This window comes from Ranitomeya variabilis, chromosome 1 (assembly GCF_051348905.1).
Source record: "Ranitomeya variabilis isolate aRanVar5 chromosome 1, aRanVar5.hap1, whole genome shotgun sequence".
NCBI classification, from domain to species: Eukaryota; Metazoa; Chordata; class Amphibia; order Anura; family Dendrobatidae; genus Ranitomeya; species Ranitomeya variabilis.
Genome location: NC_135232.1, coordinates 785,393,552 through 785,410,082, shown reverse-complemented (window position 1 = coordinate 785,410,082; position 16,531 = coordinate 785,393,552). Strand labels below are relative to the sequence as shown.

The 16,531-nt window shown below is 43.3% G+C and overlaps 1 protein-coding gene across 2 annotated transcripts in view; it reads right to left on the bottom strand.

Moving 5' to 3' along the window:
• The window catches only part of RAB3A (RAB3A, member RAS oncogene family), a 92,809-nt gene that overhangs the window by 60,586 nt on the left and 15,692 nt on the right, over positions 1–16,531 (bottom strand). Inside the window, exons 1-2 of one of the 2 annotated variants that reach the window (XM_077272843.1) lie at positions 9,684–9,830; positions 4,229–4,456 (exon numbers count right to left, since the gene is read on the bottom strand). In XM_077272843.1, the coding sequence (XP_077128958.1) occupies positions 4,229–4,456; positions 9,684–9,752 (297 nt within the window). In that variant the 5' untranslated portion in view covers positions 9,753–9,830. Of the gene's footprint in view, positions 1–4,228; positions 4,457–9,683; positions 9,831–16,531 lie in introns of those variants that run through there. The other variant, XM_077272853.1, reaches the window with a different exon arrangement.

Below are 16,531 nucleotides of genomic sequence, written 5' to 3'. Positions count from 1 at the left end.
TTGATTATTCTTTCTTCACCGCTCAACAGTATAACACTGCATGAAACAGCTGTGGTCAGTTTGCTCACTGAACTCCCAGATAAATTAATTCAGGGAAGTAGGTTTGAAAATATTGTCATTTATGGGGAGGGGGTTCTGTCTATGTGACATTTCAACCACAAACCATTTCAACAAAATCTGCTCTCCAATATGGCGCACTGTGGCTGAAATGTAGTTTCTTACAACATATGGGGTACTGGTGTACTCAGGAGAAATTGCACAATCAATTGTGGGGTTCATTTTCTCTTTGTGAAAATTAGAAATTTGATGCTAAATCAACTTTTTCATGAAAAAAATTTAATATTTCCTTTTCATGTCTCAATATTTTAAAATTCTGTGAGGCACCTATGGTATCAAAATGATCATCACCAGTGGATGAATTTTTCAAGGGGTGTAGTTTCCAAAATGAAGTCACTTTGTGGGTGATTTCTACTGTTTAGGAACATCAGGGGCTCTGCAAACACGAGATGGTGTCTGCTATCGATTCCAGATAATTTTGCATTCAAAAAGTCAAACGGTGCTCTTTCCATTCTGAGATCTGCCGTGCACCCAAACAGTAGTTTTCCCCCCACATATGGGGTATCATTATGCTCAGGAGAAATGCACAACAAATTGTATGTTCCATTTTCTCCTGCTACCCTTGTGAAAAAAAAAAAATGGGGCTAAAGCAGGGGTCCCCAACCTGTAGCTCGGGAGCCACATGTGGCTCGCGGTCCCATGAATTGTGGCTTGCGGCTGTCTGCCAGCTTGGTGCATTAGCTCCAGATTTAGTAAACTGGTATGAAGAGCACATCTCAAAATGGTGAACTTTGTGAGTAGCCGTGCACAGAAGAGCAGATTTGGGTACACTTCTACTGGTCTTGGGGGTTTAGAGATAATTTACGGTAAGTATCGTACACTGGAGACAGGATGATACTACCGGTCAGAGGAGGTGCTTGAAGATGGATGTGACTGTGTTGGGAGTGCGTGATGGGAGAATGCTGAATGTGGTGGGAACCCCTGGATCTTGGTATATTGCTTCGGGGTGATTTGTGTGGAAAAGCTTTAGTTATCATTGTACCCATAATGGGGGCTTTGGTTGCCACTACTGTGAGGGGGGACAGGAGCTGGATGTGGCTCGCGACCCTCTTGCAGAGCTGAATGTGGCTCTCAAGGTCAGAAAGGTTGGGGACCACTGGGCTAAAGCAACATTTTTGTGGGAAAAAGTAAAATGTTAATTTTTTTCTTCCACATTGCTTTAACTGAAGGATTAATACGAATGTAACATTAACTTATAGTCTGAATGAGACCTAAACATGATAGCAAAAATGTTCTGCAAAATTCTGTAAACCATAATTCATGACGATACAGTTTTCATTGGTCCATGTGAAAAGGCCGTTAGGACGGCCTCAAATATAAGTCCTGTAGGGTCAATAAAAGACTATATATTTCTCCCTCAGGGAGATTGCACAAAATACCACCTGAAACCAAACTGCCATTTTTTAAGTTTCAGCCAATACTGTGCCTTATCTCTCCATTTACCTTGCACAACAATTTATTATTAAAGGGAACCTATCAGGCAATTCGCGCTGTACAAATCACAAGCAGCACAAGTCGCAGTCCCTGGCGCTACAAGAGGTGACTATAAATTACCTGCAGCGGTGCTGGTAAGCGCTTCTTTCAGGCTTCCCTGAAACACCAGACCCTTTCAGAGAACTACACTGGCTGCAACTATGCAACCAGGCTGCGATTCATGCTGTGGTTTGGGTAGCATAAATCACCTGACAGGTTCCCTTTAAAATATATAGAATTTGAGCAATTGTGCATATTTTCTTTTTATTGCACATGTACCGTATTTTTCTGATAAGACGAATTTGGGATGAAAAAGGGGGTGCGTCTACTAATCTGAAGGTATCCTACAGAGGGACGGCTATGGTGGAACGGGGTCACAGGAGGCAGGGTCGATGCTCCAGGAGGTCGGCGGCAGCAGAAGTGGGGCAATACCCAGGGTTCGCAGCACTGCCACACTCCTGCTACCGCCGGCCTTCTGAAGCAACGACCCTGCCTCCTGTGAACCTGGTTCGCCATGGCCGCCCCACAGGTAAACTAGCGTTAAAATGAACTATAAGACGCACCACCATTTTATTTAATACATTTTTTTCCTATTTTGCACTCCAAAAATTTGTGGTGCGTCTTATGGTTCGTTGTGTCTTATAGTCCGCAAAATACCGCAAGTTATTTAATGTTTCATAGGCCAATTTCACAAGTCCGAGTATGGACCACAATGTATGAACTGGTCGCAGCTCTTGACCCAAACTCAACTATTTCATAAGCCAACCCGAACATCTTGGTTGGTACTCTGACCGTGAAACAAGGAGATGTGAAACCAGCATTACTTCATTCATATATAGAGCTGCTTTTGAAATTTTTCATGTTGCCCTTTAACCCCTTCACGACCTTGGGATTCTCCATTTTTGCATTTTTAGCTCCCCTTTTTCCCAGAGCCATAACTTTTTTATTTTTTCATTAATATGGCCAAGTGAGGGCTCGTTTTTTGCAGGACGGGTTGTACTTTTGAACTACACCATTTTGCCATATAGTGTACTGAAAAAAAAATTCCAAGTGTGGTGAAATTGCAACTCAAAATGCAATTCCACAATAGTTTTTTGGGGTTTTGCCATTATTTATCTCCAGGTCATTTTTAGTTCGCAGACACCGAACATCTAAAAGATTATTTTTGATTTAAGTGGGGGGAAAAAATTACAATTTTGTATAAAAAAAAAAAGGCGCCATTTTCCGAGACTCAGTGTCCATTTTGGGGTAGAAACAATGTTTTGATTGCCCGTTATTGTATTTTATTGCAATGTTTCAGCGACCAAAAAAGACATTTTTTTTTCTCATTATACCGTTTACCAGACGGATTAATTTAATTTAGGTTATATTTTGATAGATCAGGCATTTCTAAACGCGGTGATACCAAACATGTGTATTTTTTAAATTTTTTATTGCTTTATTTTGAATGGGGCAAAAAGGGGAGTGATTTGAATTTTTATTTTTTTTATATTTTTAAAAACATTTTTTTTTTCTACTTATTACTTGCTTCAAAAGTCTTCTTTAGGAGACTTGAAGCTGCGATTGTCTGATCGCTTGTGCTACACATAGCAGAAATCATCACCTGCCATGAATGCTGGCTATGGCAATGACAAGCACTGGGGTCTTCTGCAGACTGCTGGTTGGCATGTCACGATCATGTGACGGGCATTGATGGGCAAGCTTTGGACTGTTAAATGATGCGGTCAGAGATTGAAAACGGCATTTAACATGTTAACAGCCGCGGGTGGATCGTGATTCCACCTGTGGCTGTTATGGGCACATGACAGCTGATTAAATCAGCTGTCATGTGCCAGAAAAGATGAGCCTACATCAAATACAGGGACGCAACCTATGACGTAACTCTACATCCTAGGCAGCAATTTAGGGCCACTTGATAGTCAGAAGTGTGACCCAACAGCTTTGCCATAGCCATGTTCACATGTTGAGTTTCTGCTGCGTAAAGCATTTTACTGGCCTAGCAAAGTCAATCAGATTTCTGAAATCTCAATGCACATGCGGTTTCTTTTTTCCCTGCAAATTTGAAGCAGTGTCACGTCTGAAGCATGTCAACTCTGTCACCGTTTTTCACAGATGCCAATAAAAGGGGGGAAAAAAAAGCATAAAAACACCAGCAAAAATGTGTGTATTTTATGCAGCGTTTTTCCTACCAAGAGACACGATTTTGATGCAGACATGTCTTCTGCAAAATACTTAACATGTGCACATAGCCAAGGATATATTCTCACAGGGCAGATCTGTTTCAGGAATTTCTGCATCGTTCCAATTTATCCGTGTGAACATACCCAAACACTGCTTCCCGTTAACAGGAAATCAGCAGAATTCCGAATTTAGCCGCAGGCATAAATGGAGCATTTTGTAACTCCATATCAGTATAAAATAAGTAAAGCATTTTCAGCTGCTTTATGGCCTTATGTTGCGGTTTGTTATGCCTCTCAGCATATGATATATTACTTTTTGCACACAACACCTATTGAGAATCCTATTGAGAACCAATCCCATGTCAGCGCTGCTGAAAGCGGTACAGAGAGATCACGCGGTGACGCCTTTAATAATAATGAAGACCAGCAGATAGAGATGCTCCTAATTACAGCCTTACCCAGATCTGCAGCTTGATTCTTTTGTCATTCCTGTAAATCGTTTTCACTTTGAAGTCTATTCCGACTGTGCTGACAAATGCTGGGGTGAAAGAGTCGTCTGCATATCGGAAGAGAAAGGAGGTTTTGCCCACGCTGCTGTTCCCAATAATTAAGATCTTGAACATGTAATCAAAGTTCTGGTCGGAGGATTCTTTCTGCCCATAACGAGAATCTGTAGCTGATGCCATCTGTAAGGGAAGAGAGGAACATTGTACATGAGTGGGAGGGCGGAAGGCATGCTCGGAAGCTGCAACAAAAAAGGCACAGTTCACACTACATTTTCTCCATATACTTGACATATATATATATTTTTTATTGGTAACTGTAAAACAAAAATAATAATATCTTATTTACAAAGCAGAATTTTTACAGAAACAGAAGACAGAAACAGAGAGAAAGAGATATTTTCCAGATCTCAAGATTGGGTCCCTATTGATTTTTATGGGGTTTGGGTTCAAGTTCGGGTACAGTTCTGGCACCCAAACCGAACTTTGGACTAAAGTTTGTTCAAACCCAACGGACTCAAACTTCGTTTCACATTTATTATTTATTAAGTGATGACCTTCAATCTCTCAATTTTCTAAGCATAGATTTTTTTTTATTTTCCATAGATAATTATGGGGACAGCCATCTTGCCCGAGCTGCTGTTACGAGAATCTAGTGGTATTTCCTTACTATTCTCTCCCATTACATAAAATGCTTCAACTTCTTAATCTAACACCGAGGCCATCTGATGGCCACACAGTTCATGTACTGTCACATTGGGAACGTGGCCGCATAGGAGATAATGAAACATTGAAAAATGGAACCCAGGCTTGTGTTCCCAAAGTGTCCCCTCTTCCTGCATTCCTCCTAAACAGCTCCTTTATCCCCTCCTCTTCCATAGACCCAACATCAGTATCCCTTCTCCCTCTCTGTGTGCCCTCTTCTTCTCAGCAACAGTATCTGCTCCCAAGCAGCCTCTCTCTCTTCCCCTGACGAACTACCCAGGATCCACTTCCCACTATCAAGCAGCCGTGGTCACCATCACACCAGGATCCAGCAGCAGCCTCTTGGTCATACTCAGATAAGTATCCTACCCTATGACCCCTGCGTTACTTCACCATTGCATCCCTGTATTAACCTCTTGATCTCCGTAGGGATAGTGAGTGGTGGGGGGGGGGGGTTGGACTGTAGTTATCGCGTGTGGGTTTTTAGGTACAGTGTGTATGAAATATAATTGGGAAATTGTGAGTTTAATTGTATATTAGTATTATGTGCTATTATGTGCAGAGAAACGGAGGATTCTCCAGTGGGCCCAGGCACTGACACCTGCTGGCATACTGGCCAGCAGCTGCCTAGGGCCTCCACTGCTCCAGGGGCCTCCAGCCAGTGACGTGTCGCTAATAGCGGCACACCCAGGAGCTATGGGGCCCCGAGTCAGGGGGCCCGCCTGGTGCCAGCGGAGCAGCAGCTGGAGACAGGAGCCTGTCCCCACTGCTAAAGAGAAATTAATATTCATGCTTCCCCACACCCCCATGGGCGTGGAGAGGAGGGAATACTCTTTTCACTTTAATAGCGGGCAGTGTTAGCTGCAGGCTGAGGCTAACACTGCCCGCATGTAAAGTCGGTGTGGCTACATTGGGGCCCAGGAGGTGTCAGCGGAGCGGAGCTGCAGGAATCCGATGCTGTCCTGCAGTGCTGCCTACCCGGCGCTTCCTGTCTGACACAGCGCAGCTGGATGATGTCATCATTCAGCGGGCAGCTGTTTCAGAGAAAGCTGCCGGCGACAAAGATGCTGCCGGGATGTGCTGCGACTGCGGGGAACGTGCGGAGAAGCAAGTGGTGCTGTGTGTCTGTCTGCTTGTGTCTATGTGGTGCGGTGTGCTGCTTTGTGTGTGTGTGTGTGTGTGTGTGTGTGAGTGTGAGAGTGGTGCGGTGCTGTGTGTATAGGAGATGTGTGTATTGGAGATTGGCAATGATGTGGGTAATGGAGAGAGAAGTGGTGGGAGAGAAAGCAATGTTCGTGGTGGTGGAAAGGACCATGGGGTTGGTGGTGGTGGAAAGGATGTTGGAGTGGTGGGGGAGGAGGCAATGATGGAGGTGGTGGAATAGGCAATGATGGGGTGGTGGGGGAGAAGGCAATTATGGTTGTGGTGGAAAAGACAATGATGATGGTGGTGGTGGGGAGGCAATGATGGAGGTGGTGGAATGGGCAATGATGGGAGAGAAAGCAATGATGGAGGTGGTGGGTGAAAAGGCAATGATGGAGGTGGTGATGAGGACAATGATGGGGGTGGAAGGGGTGAACAATGATGGAGGTGGCGGGAGGCTGCATTATACCCTATGAGGGGGGCTACATTATATTCTGTGGGGGGGGGCTGCAATATATTCTGTGTGGGGGCTGCATTATTCTCTCAGGAGTTACATTATATTCTGGGGGGCTACATCACACTAGAAGAGGGGGGCTGCATTATTCCCATATGAGGGTACTATAGTATATTATATGGGGGGCTGCATTATACCTTATGAGGGGGTTGCATTATATTTTGTGGGGTGCTGCATTATACCCTATGAGTGGGGCTGCTCTATATTCTATGAGGGGGCTGCATTATATTCTATGAGGGGGGCTACTTTATATTCTATGAGGGGGCTACAATATATTCTATGAAGGGGCTACCCCAACCCGGCTACATAATTAAGACGTGTATTACCTTATATTATACCCTGATATTAGCGTGTTTTACGACAATTGATGGCTTTGTATTTATTTCTATGTAGCTACATAGTAGGCCCCAAGGTGCTCCAGCCTGATGCTGGGTGTTAGTGTGGCAATTTAATAGTATAACAACTGCAGATTTGTGTGTAATAAATATCCTGTATTGATACACGGTTTTGTCTCAGTTAGTCGCCATTCATATAATATATAGCAAAGGAACTGGAGAACGTTAAGGCGTGAGGTATTAGGCCTCTTTCCCACTTCCGTCTTTTAGCTCCCGCAACAATCCGTCCATTTTTGAGAATGCAGGATCCTGCAAAAAATGTGCAGGATCCTGCATTTTCTCATAGACTTGTATTAGCGACGGATTGTGACGGATGGCGATCCGTTTCATCCGTTGTGCACTGGATCCTGCGTAAAAAAACGGTCCGTCGGGCAGAGAAAACGTTCAGAGGAACGTTTTTTCTGCACGTCGGAAAATCGGTCAGCGGCGCATCCTGCACTGCCCGTCACTGGCTACAATAGTAGCCTATGGGCGCAGGATGCAGCAGAAAAAAGGATCCATCGCATCAGTTTTTCACAATTTGCCATGGATCCGTTTTTTTTTAAATTAGCCGGATTGTGCCTGACGGCTAAAAACTGATGTGTGAAACAGGCCTAAATGAGTATGAGTTTTATGGTTTAGGATCCCTAATTAGTAGATCAATAATTGTCACAGTTTTCTATCCCATTAGGTATAATGGTTGTGAGGTAATTCTGTTGGTCACTCAAGGGGGCTCGGCCCTAACATTAGTAACAGTGGCTCGTGATCCTTGACTGGCTGACTCGTCTGACTGGACCTTGGTGCTGATTGGACGCTATTCTGGCAGCAAGTGGACTAGTTATACGCCCTCAGGGGTTTGGATCACCTCAGCAGCTGTTTAGCATCTGCAAGAGATACACAAAGGCGCAGGCGGGTGTATTTTCAGTTCATCTTTTTATGTCATCTGGTTTTATTGGAGGGATAAATTAATCCATGTTTTTGGGTGTTTTGGAAGTATTTTGTTTAGTCAAGTTCGTGACTAAACTGATTGAGTTGCTTAAGGTGTTTAATTTAATAAAGAGTATTTTAACGATATATAGGTAACCATCTCACGCCAAAGCATTGACTGTAGTCTTTATTTTGGCTGATTAGAGTTAGGTTCTAAAATGGGCTCTACAATCCCATGAAATTTGCCAACAATAAGGGAACCATGAAAGACCAGTAAGTTACCAGAACGCTTTATGTCAAAACATCAGTATAGAAGTTTCTCAACAATAAGTGCATCAGCTCATTAGGATTAGGCCACCCTACTTTTATACATAGCGTTAGGTCACATTGATGCTCACACCTGTATCCCTTGTATTAGCCAGAATGGTGGCCTGCTGGAAAGATGGCCCCAGTTTTAACGCAGGTTAGCATTCCTCTGTAGAGAAATGTGTGGTCCTCAAACTTCCCTAGATGACTCATGCCATTATTACTCTATATAATAATATACTTACAGTATAAGCTATACCCATGTGTTCACCACAAACCATGCCATTGAAACTAGGCAGCATGAATCTATACAACTAAAACATCATGGCTTTCCTCACCTGGCGGTTTTGTCTTCTTGCCCTTCTCATCGTACATTTCTACTCCATATGCCACCCGCATTGTCCTTACCAACAGCTGTTATTCAATACTGGCTATAATTGCAGTTTTTGCCCAAACTCCGGTCCTCACGGACCCCAACAGGTCATGTTTTCAGGATTTCCTTAGTATTGCACAGGTGATGGAAGTATCAGGAGTTCTCTCACTTGTGCAACACTATGGAAATCCTGAAAACATGAACTGTTGGGGTCCGTGAGGACTGGAGTTTGGGAAATACTGGTCTATAGGATATAAGAAATTGTTCCTTTAACAAAGAGGAGAATGTGCCAAGTCCATCTATAGTTACAGGAGCTCTTATGTAATAAAGTCCAGTTTTTGTTAAAGTTCGCTTACATGAACTAACTAGCAGCACGAACCAAGCTTGTTTGCTGATCGGCAGTCCTTTAATAGTCCGCTTACACAGGTAGAAAGCCCTTCAGATGCGCACTGAACAAATTGTAAGATTGTTCAATGTGCAAAAGCTGCCATTGTTCTCGGCAGCACATGACGATGAGCTGTTGAGAATGATAATCATTTGTGCAGGCAAAAGAACAATTCACCACATGTGTGGCGCGTTCGTCGGGTGATTGGCAGCCTGTTTGGCCTGAAACGTTATCATGAGGAACACTCATTCACAGTTTCCTTCCAGTGTAAATTGATGCTTTCCAAGTTCCAATTTGTATGTTGCCATAGAGCTTGGGCTCTCAGCACTGGCGCACACACACTGAAAAGGGCCACCCCGCAAGAACAATATATGGGCCCTCTAATTGCTCATCATAATACTAAATTTCACCTGCTTTGAAGGTGGAAATGGGCCCCTTTACCTCTTGGGCCCCTGTGCAGCTGCACTGATTGCACTAATGATATGTCCTCCCTTGGTTCTCAGCACTGGAATATTGAATTAACACAAAACAGCTATCACTTTTATAGTAACATTAGGATTTAGGACCTATATAAGCAGACCATTAGGTTTATACGAAGTATAAAGTAGTTAATGCAATCAGAAAGATTAGAACTAGTCTAGATAGCCTTAATGTTGCATTAGACAATAGAAGGTTAGGCTCACCCCACAAAGGAGGCGCATATTAGTAATGAAAGTCCGCAACTGGTGCATAATCCTGGAGGCGATGGACATTTCAAAAAGTGTCTGTTTGGGTGTAGTACATCAGCACCAACGAATGATCAGTGCTACAGTTGCTGAGATGCAGAGGCCAGTAATGTTTGAAATCACATGGGGTGATGGCGGGAACCAATGGGAAAGGTGCGTCAGGGCGGCCAATAGTAACAGCACATGTAAGAGGTATGTGCATCAGGGCAGCCAATAGTAACAGCACATATAAGAGGTATGTGCATCAGGGCGGCCAATAGTAACAGCACATGTAAGAGGTATGTGCATCAGGGCAGCCAATAGTAACAGCACATATAAGAGGTATGTGCATCAGGGCGGCCAATAGTAACAGCACATATAAGAGGTATGTGCATCAGGGCGGCCAATAGTAACAGCACATATAAGAGGTATGTGCATCAGGGCAGCCAATAGTAACAGCACATGTAAGAGGTATGTGCATCAGGGCAGCCAATAGTAACAGCACATGTAAGAGGTATGTGCATCAGGGCGGCCAATAGTAACAGCACATATAAGAGGTATGTGCATCAGGGCGGCCAATAGTAACAGCACATGTAAGAGGTATGTGCATCAGGGCGGCCAATAGTAACAGCACATGTAATAGGTATGTGCATCAGGGCGGCCAATAGTAACAGCACATGTAATAGGTATGTGCATCAGGGCGGCCAATAGTAACAGCACATATAAGAGGTATGTGCATCAGGGCGGCCAATAGTAACAGCACATGTAATAGGTATGTGCATCAGGGCGGCCAATAGTAACAGCATATGTAAAAGGTATGTGCATCAGGGCGGCCAATAGTAACAGCACATATAAGAGGTATGTGCATCAGGGCGGCCAATAGTAACAGCACATGTAAGAGGTATGTGCATCAGGGCGGCCAATAGTAACAGCACATGTAAGAGGTATGTGCATCAGGGCGGCCAATAGTAACAGCACATGTAATAGGTATGTGCATCAGGGCGGCCAATAGTAACAGCATATGTAAAAGGTATGTGCATCAGGGCGGCCAATAGTAACAGCACATGTAAGAGGTATGTGCATCAGGGCGGCCAATAGTAACAGCACATGTAATAGGTATGTGCATCAGGGCAGCCAATAGTAACAGCACATATAAGAGGTATGTGCATCAGGGCGGCCAATAGTAACAGCACATGTAAGAGGTATGTGCATCAGGGCAGCCAATAGTAACAGCACATATAAGAGGTATGTGCATCAGGGCGGCCAATAGTAACAGCACATATAAGAGGTATGTGCATCAGGGCGGCCAATAGTAACAGCACATGTAAGAGGTATGTGCATCAGGGCAGCCAATAGTAACAGCACATATAAGAGGTATGTGCATCAGGGCGGCCAATAGTAACAGCATATGTAAAAGGTATGTGCATCAGGGCGGCCAATAGTAACAGCACATGTAATAGGTATGTGCATCAGGGCGGCCAATAGTAACAGCACATATAAGAGGTATGTGCATCAGGGCGGCCAATAGTAACAGCATATGTAAAAGGTATGTGCATCAGGGCGGCCAATAGTAACAGCACATGTAAGAGGTATGTGCATCAGGGCGGCCAATAGTAACAGCACATGTAATAGGTATGTGCATCAGGGCAGCCAATAGTAACAGCACATGTAAGAGGTATGTGCATCAGGGCGGCCAATAGTAACAGCACATATAAGAGGTATGTGCATCAGGGCGGCCAATAGTAACAGCACATGTAAGAGGTATGTGCATCAGGGCGGCCAATAGTAACAGCACATGTAAGAGGTATGTGCATCATGGCGGCCAATAGTAACAGCACATGTAAGAGGTATGTGCATCAGGGCAGCCAATAGTAACAGCACATATAAGAGGTATGTGCATCAGGGCGGCCAATAGTAACAGCACATGTAAGAGGTATGTGCATCAGGGCAGCCAATAGTAACAGCACATATAAGAGGTATGTGCATCAGGGCGGCCAATAGTAACAGCATATGTAAAAGGTATGTGCATCAGGGCGGCCAATAGTAACAGCACATGTAAGAGGTATTGTGCATCAGGGCGGCCAATAGTAACAGCACATGTAAGAGGTATTGTGCATCAGGGCGGCCAATAGTAACAGCACATGTAAGAGGTATGTGCATCAGGGCGGCCAATAGTAACAGCACATGTAAGAGGTATGTGCATCAGGGCGGCCAATAGTAACAGCACATGTAAGAGGTATGTGCATCAGGGCGGCCAATAGTAACAGCACATGTAAGAGGTATGTGCATCAGGGCGGCCAATAGTAACAGCACATGTAAGAGGTATTGTGCATCAGGGCGGCCAATAGTAACAGCACATGTAAGAGGTATTGTGCATCAGGGCGGCCAATAGTAACAGCACATGTGATAGGTATTGTGCCAAGGGAGGAATCCTTAGATGCCATGAGATAGATAAAAGCAGATTCACTAACCGCTATGTGATGAAAGGTGCGACTATAGAATGACAAATAAATAAGGACGTATAACCCCAATAACAAAAAAAAGCAGACTGTGTAAAATGTACAAAAAACAAGAATGCAATGATTTGGAAATGTCTTATAGCCATATTGTATTAAGCAGCAGAACATAGAGCACAGATTAGGAGAACATTAGACATGTTTCCATTTAATTTGAGTAAATTAACCAATTTACAAATTGATGGCAGCAACATATCTAAAAAAAGTTGGGACAGGACCATGTCTACTATTGGGTAGCATCTCCTTTTCTTTTTACCACAGTCTAAATATCTTGGAAGTGAGGAGACCACCTGCTATTTTGGGAGAGGAACATTGTCCCATTCTTATTTGATGTAGGATTCTAGCTGCTCAACAGTCCTGGGTCTTGTTTGCTGGATTGTTCGTTTCATCACGTGCCAAATGTTTTATATTGGTGGAAGGTCTAGACTGCAGGTGGTCAGTTCATCAGCAGAACTGTTCTTCTGAGAAGCCATGCTGCTATGATGGATACAGATTCTGGTTTAGTATTATCCTGGATGGGAGCATATGTTAATCTAAAACCTATATATAATCCTCAGAACTGACAGTGCCTTTCATGTAGTGTAATCTACCCATGCCATAAGCACTAATGTATCCCCTTATTATCAGAGATGCAGGCGTTTGGACTATGCACTGATAACAAGCTGGATGGTCCTTCAGCATCCATGGCTTCCATAAAGAATTTCACATTCGCTTCATCTGACCACAGAACAGTTTTCCATTTTGCCTCAGTCCTTTTTAAATGAGCTTTGGCATAGAGAAGATGGCAGCGTTTCTGGATTGTGTTGCTGAAGTTGTGCTCAAAAGTTTACATACCCCTTCAGAATTTTTGCTTTCTTGGCCTTTTTTTCAGAGAATATGAATAATAATAAAACCTTTTCTCCACTCATGGTTAGTGGTTGGGTGAAGCCATTTATTGTCAAACTACTGTGTTTTCTCTTTTTAAATGATAATGACAAACAAAACATCCAAATGACTCTGATCAAAAGTTTACATACCCTAGTCATTTTGGCCTGATAACATCCACAAAAGTTGACAAAAATGGGGTATGTAAAATTTTGAGCACAACTGTACATGGCAGCTTCTTTTCATGATACAACTTTAACTTGCGTTTGTGGATTGCATGGCGAACTATGTTCAAAGATTGATTTCTGTACATATTCCCGAGCCTCTGCAGTGAAGCAACTTAGTCACGCCTGTTTTTAATGCAGAGCCGCCCGAGGGCTCATAGGTCATGAACATTCATAATTGACCGTCAGCCTTGTCCACATGAATTTCTCCAGAATCTCTGAATCTTTTGATGATAAGATATCATAGATGGTAGGATATTCAAAGTCTTTGCAATTTTAAATTGAAGAAAATTTTTATGAAATTCTTCCACAGTTGTCAGATGCAGTTGTTCACAGATTGATGAACCTCCGACCATCTTTACTTCTTAGAGACTCTGCCTTCCTAACATGCTCTTTTCATACAGTCATGTGATTTCGTTGAGGACCGACTCTCGAGCTGTTTTACATTGGCACCAATAACATTTGTCTTAACTTTTTTTGCCATATGTTGCTGCCACCAATTTCGAGTTTTTGGTTTTTTTTTTCAAATAAAATAGAAAATGCAAAAAACATACAACTTTCAACTTCTGATGTGTTCTATATGGTCTGTTGTGAAAAGAAATATGGTTATGAGATTTCCAAATCATTGGATTCTCGTTTTCGTTACATTTCACACAGCGTCCCAATTTTGGGAGGGAATTCTATTTTGTACACAAAACATACAGTGCTATGTGATGTAATGTGTGACTTATGGAATAAATAATAAATATACACAATAAATGGGCAGCTAGCCACGGATAGGATGTTAGTATACTTGTGCGGTTTGATGCATGAATATAGGCATCAATTATGATTAATAAAGTAGAGTAAATGGATATATATATATATATATATATATATATATATATATATATATATACACATATATATACATACATATATATACACACACATACATATACTGCTCAAAAAAATAAAGGGAACACAAACAACAGAATATAGCTCCAAGTAAATCAAACTTCTGTGAAATCAAACTATCCACTTAGGAAGCAACACTGTTTGACAATCAATTTCACATGCTGTTGTGCAAATGGAATAGACAACAGATGGAAATTATTGGCAATTATCAAGACACACTCAAAGGAGTGGTTCTGCAGGTGGGGACCACAGACCACATCTCAGTACCGATGCTTTCTGGCTGATGTTTTGGTCACTTTTGAATGTTGGTTGTGCTTTCACACTCATGGTAGCATGAGACGGACTCTACAACCCACACAAGTGGCTCAGGTAGTGCAGCTCATCCAGGATGGCACATCAATGCGAGCTGTGGCAAGGTTTGCTGTGTCTGTCAGCGTAGTGTTCAGAGGCTGGAGGCGCTACCAGGACACAGGCCAGTACACCAGGAGACGTGGAAGGGGCCATAGGAGGGCAACAACCCAGCAGCAGGACCGCTACCTCAGCCTTTCGGCAAGGAGGAACAGGAGGAGCACTGCCAGAGCCCTGTAAAATGACCTCCAGCAGGCCACAAATGTGCATGTGTCTGCACAAACGGTTAGAAACTGCCTCCATGAGGATGGTCTGAGTGCCCGACGTCCACAGATGGGGATTTTGCTCACAGCCCAACACCGTGCAGGACGCTTGGCATTTGCCACAGAACACCAGGATTGGTAAATTCGCCACTGGCGCCCTGTGCTCTTCACAGATGAAAGCGGGTTCACACTGAGCACATGGTGACAGACGTGACAGAGTCTGGAGACACTGTGGAGAGCGATCTGCTGCCTGCAACATCCTTCAGCATGACCGGTTTGGCAGTGGGTCAGTAATGGGGTGGAGTGGCATTTCTATGGAGGGCCGCACAGCCCTCCATGTGCTCGCAAGAGGTAGCCTGACTGCCATTAGCTACCGAGATGAGATCTTCAGACCCCTTGTGAGACCATATGCTGGTGCGGTTGACCTTGGGTTCCTCCTAATGCAGGACAATGCCAGACCTCATGTGGCTGGAGTGTGTCAGCAGTTCCTGCGAGATGAATGCATTGAAGCTATGGACAGGCCCGCCCGTTCCCCAGACCTGAATCCGATTGAACACATCTGGGACATCATGTCTCGCACCATCCACCAACTTCACGTTGCACCACAGACTGTCCAGGAGTTGGCGGATGCTTTATTCTAGGTCTGGGAGGAGATCCCTCAGGAGACTATCCACCGCCTCATCAGGAATATGCCCAGGCGTTATAGGGAGGTCATACAGGCACGTAGAGGCCACACACACTACTGAGCATCATTTCCTTGTCTTGAGGCATTTCCACTGAAGTTGGATCAGCCTGTAACTTCATTTTCCACTTTGATTATGAGCATCATTCCAACTCCAGACTTCCGTGGGATATTAGTTGTGATTTACGTTGATAATTTTTAGGTTTTATTGTTCTCAACACATTCCACTATGTAATGAATAAAGATTTACAATTGAAATATTTCATTCAGTGATATCTAGGATGTGGGATTTTAGTGTTCCCTTTATTTTTTTGAGATTATATATATATATATATATATATATATATATATATATATATATATATATATATATATATATATATATATATATATATACACAGTATTCAACCCCCTGCAGATTTAGCAGGTTTAATAAGATGCAAATAAGTTAGAGCCTTCAAACTTCAAACAAGAGCAGGATTTATTAACAGATGCATAAATCTTACAAACCAAAAAGTTTTGTTGCTCAGTTAAATTTTAAACATAAAAGTGTGGGTCAATTATTATTCAACCCCTAGGTTTAATATTTTGTGGAATAACCTTTGTTTGCAATTACAGCTAATAATCGTCTTTTATAAGACCTGATCAGGCCGGCACAGGTCTCTGGAGTTATCTTGGCCCACTCCTCCATGCAGATCTTCTCCAAGTTATCTAGGTTCTTTGGGTGTCTCATGTGGACTTTAATCTTGAGCTCCTTCCACAAGTTTTCAATTGTGTTAAGGTCAGGAGACTGACTAGGCCACTGCAACACCTTGATTTTTTCCCTCTTGAACCAGGCCTTGGTTTTCTTGGCTGTGTGCTTTGGGTCGTTGTCTTGTTGGAAGATGAAATGACGACCCATCTTAAGATCCTTGATGGAGGAGCGGAGGTTCTTGGCCAAAATTTCCAGGTAGGCCGTGCTATCCATCTTCCCATGGATGCGGACCAGATGGCCAGGCCCCTTGGCTGAGAAACAGCCCCACAGCATGATGCT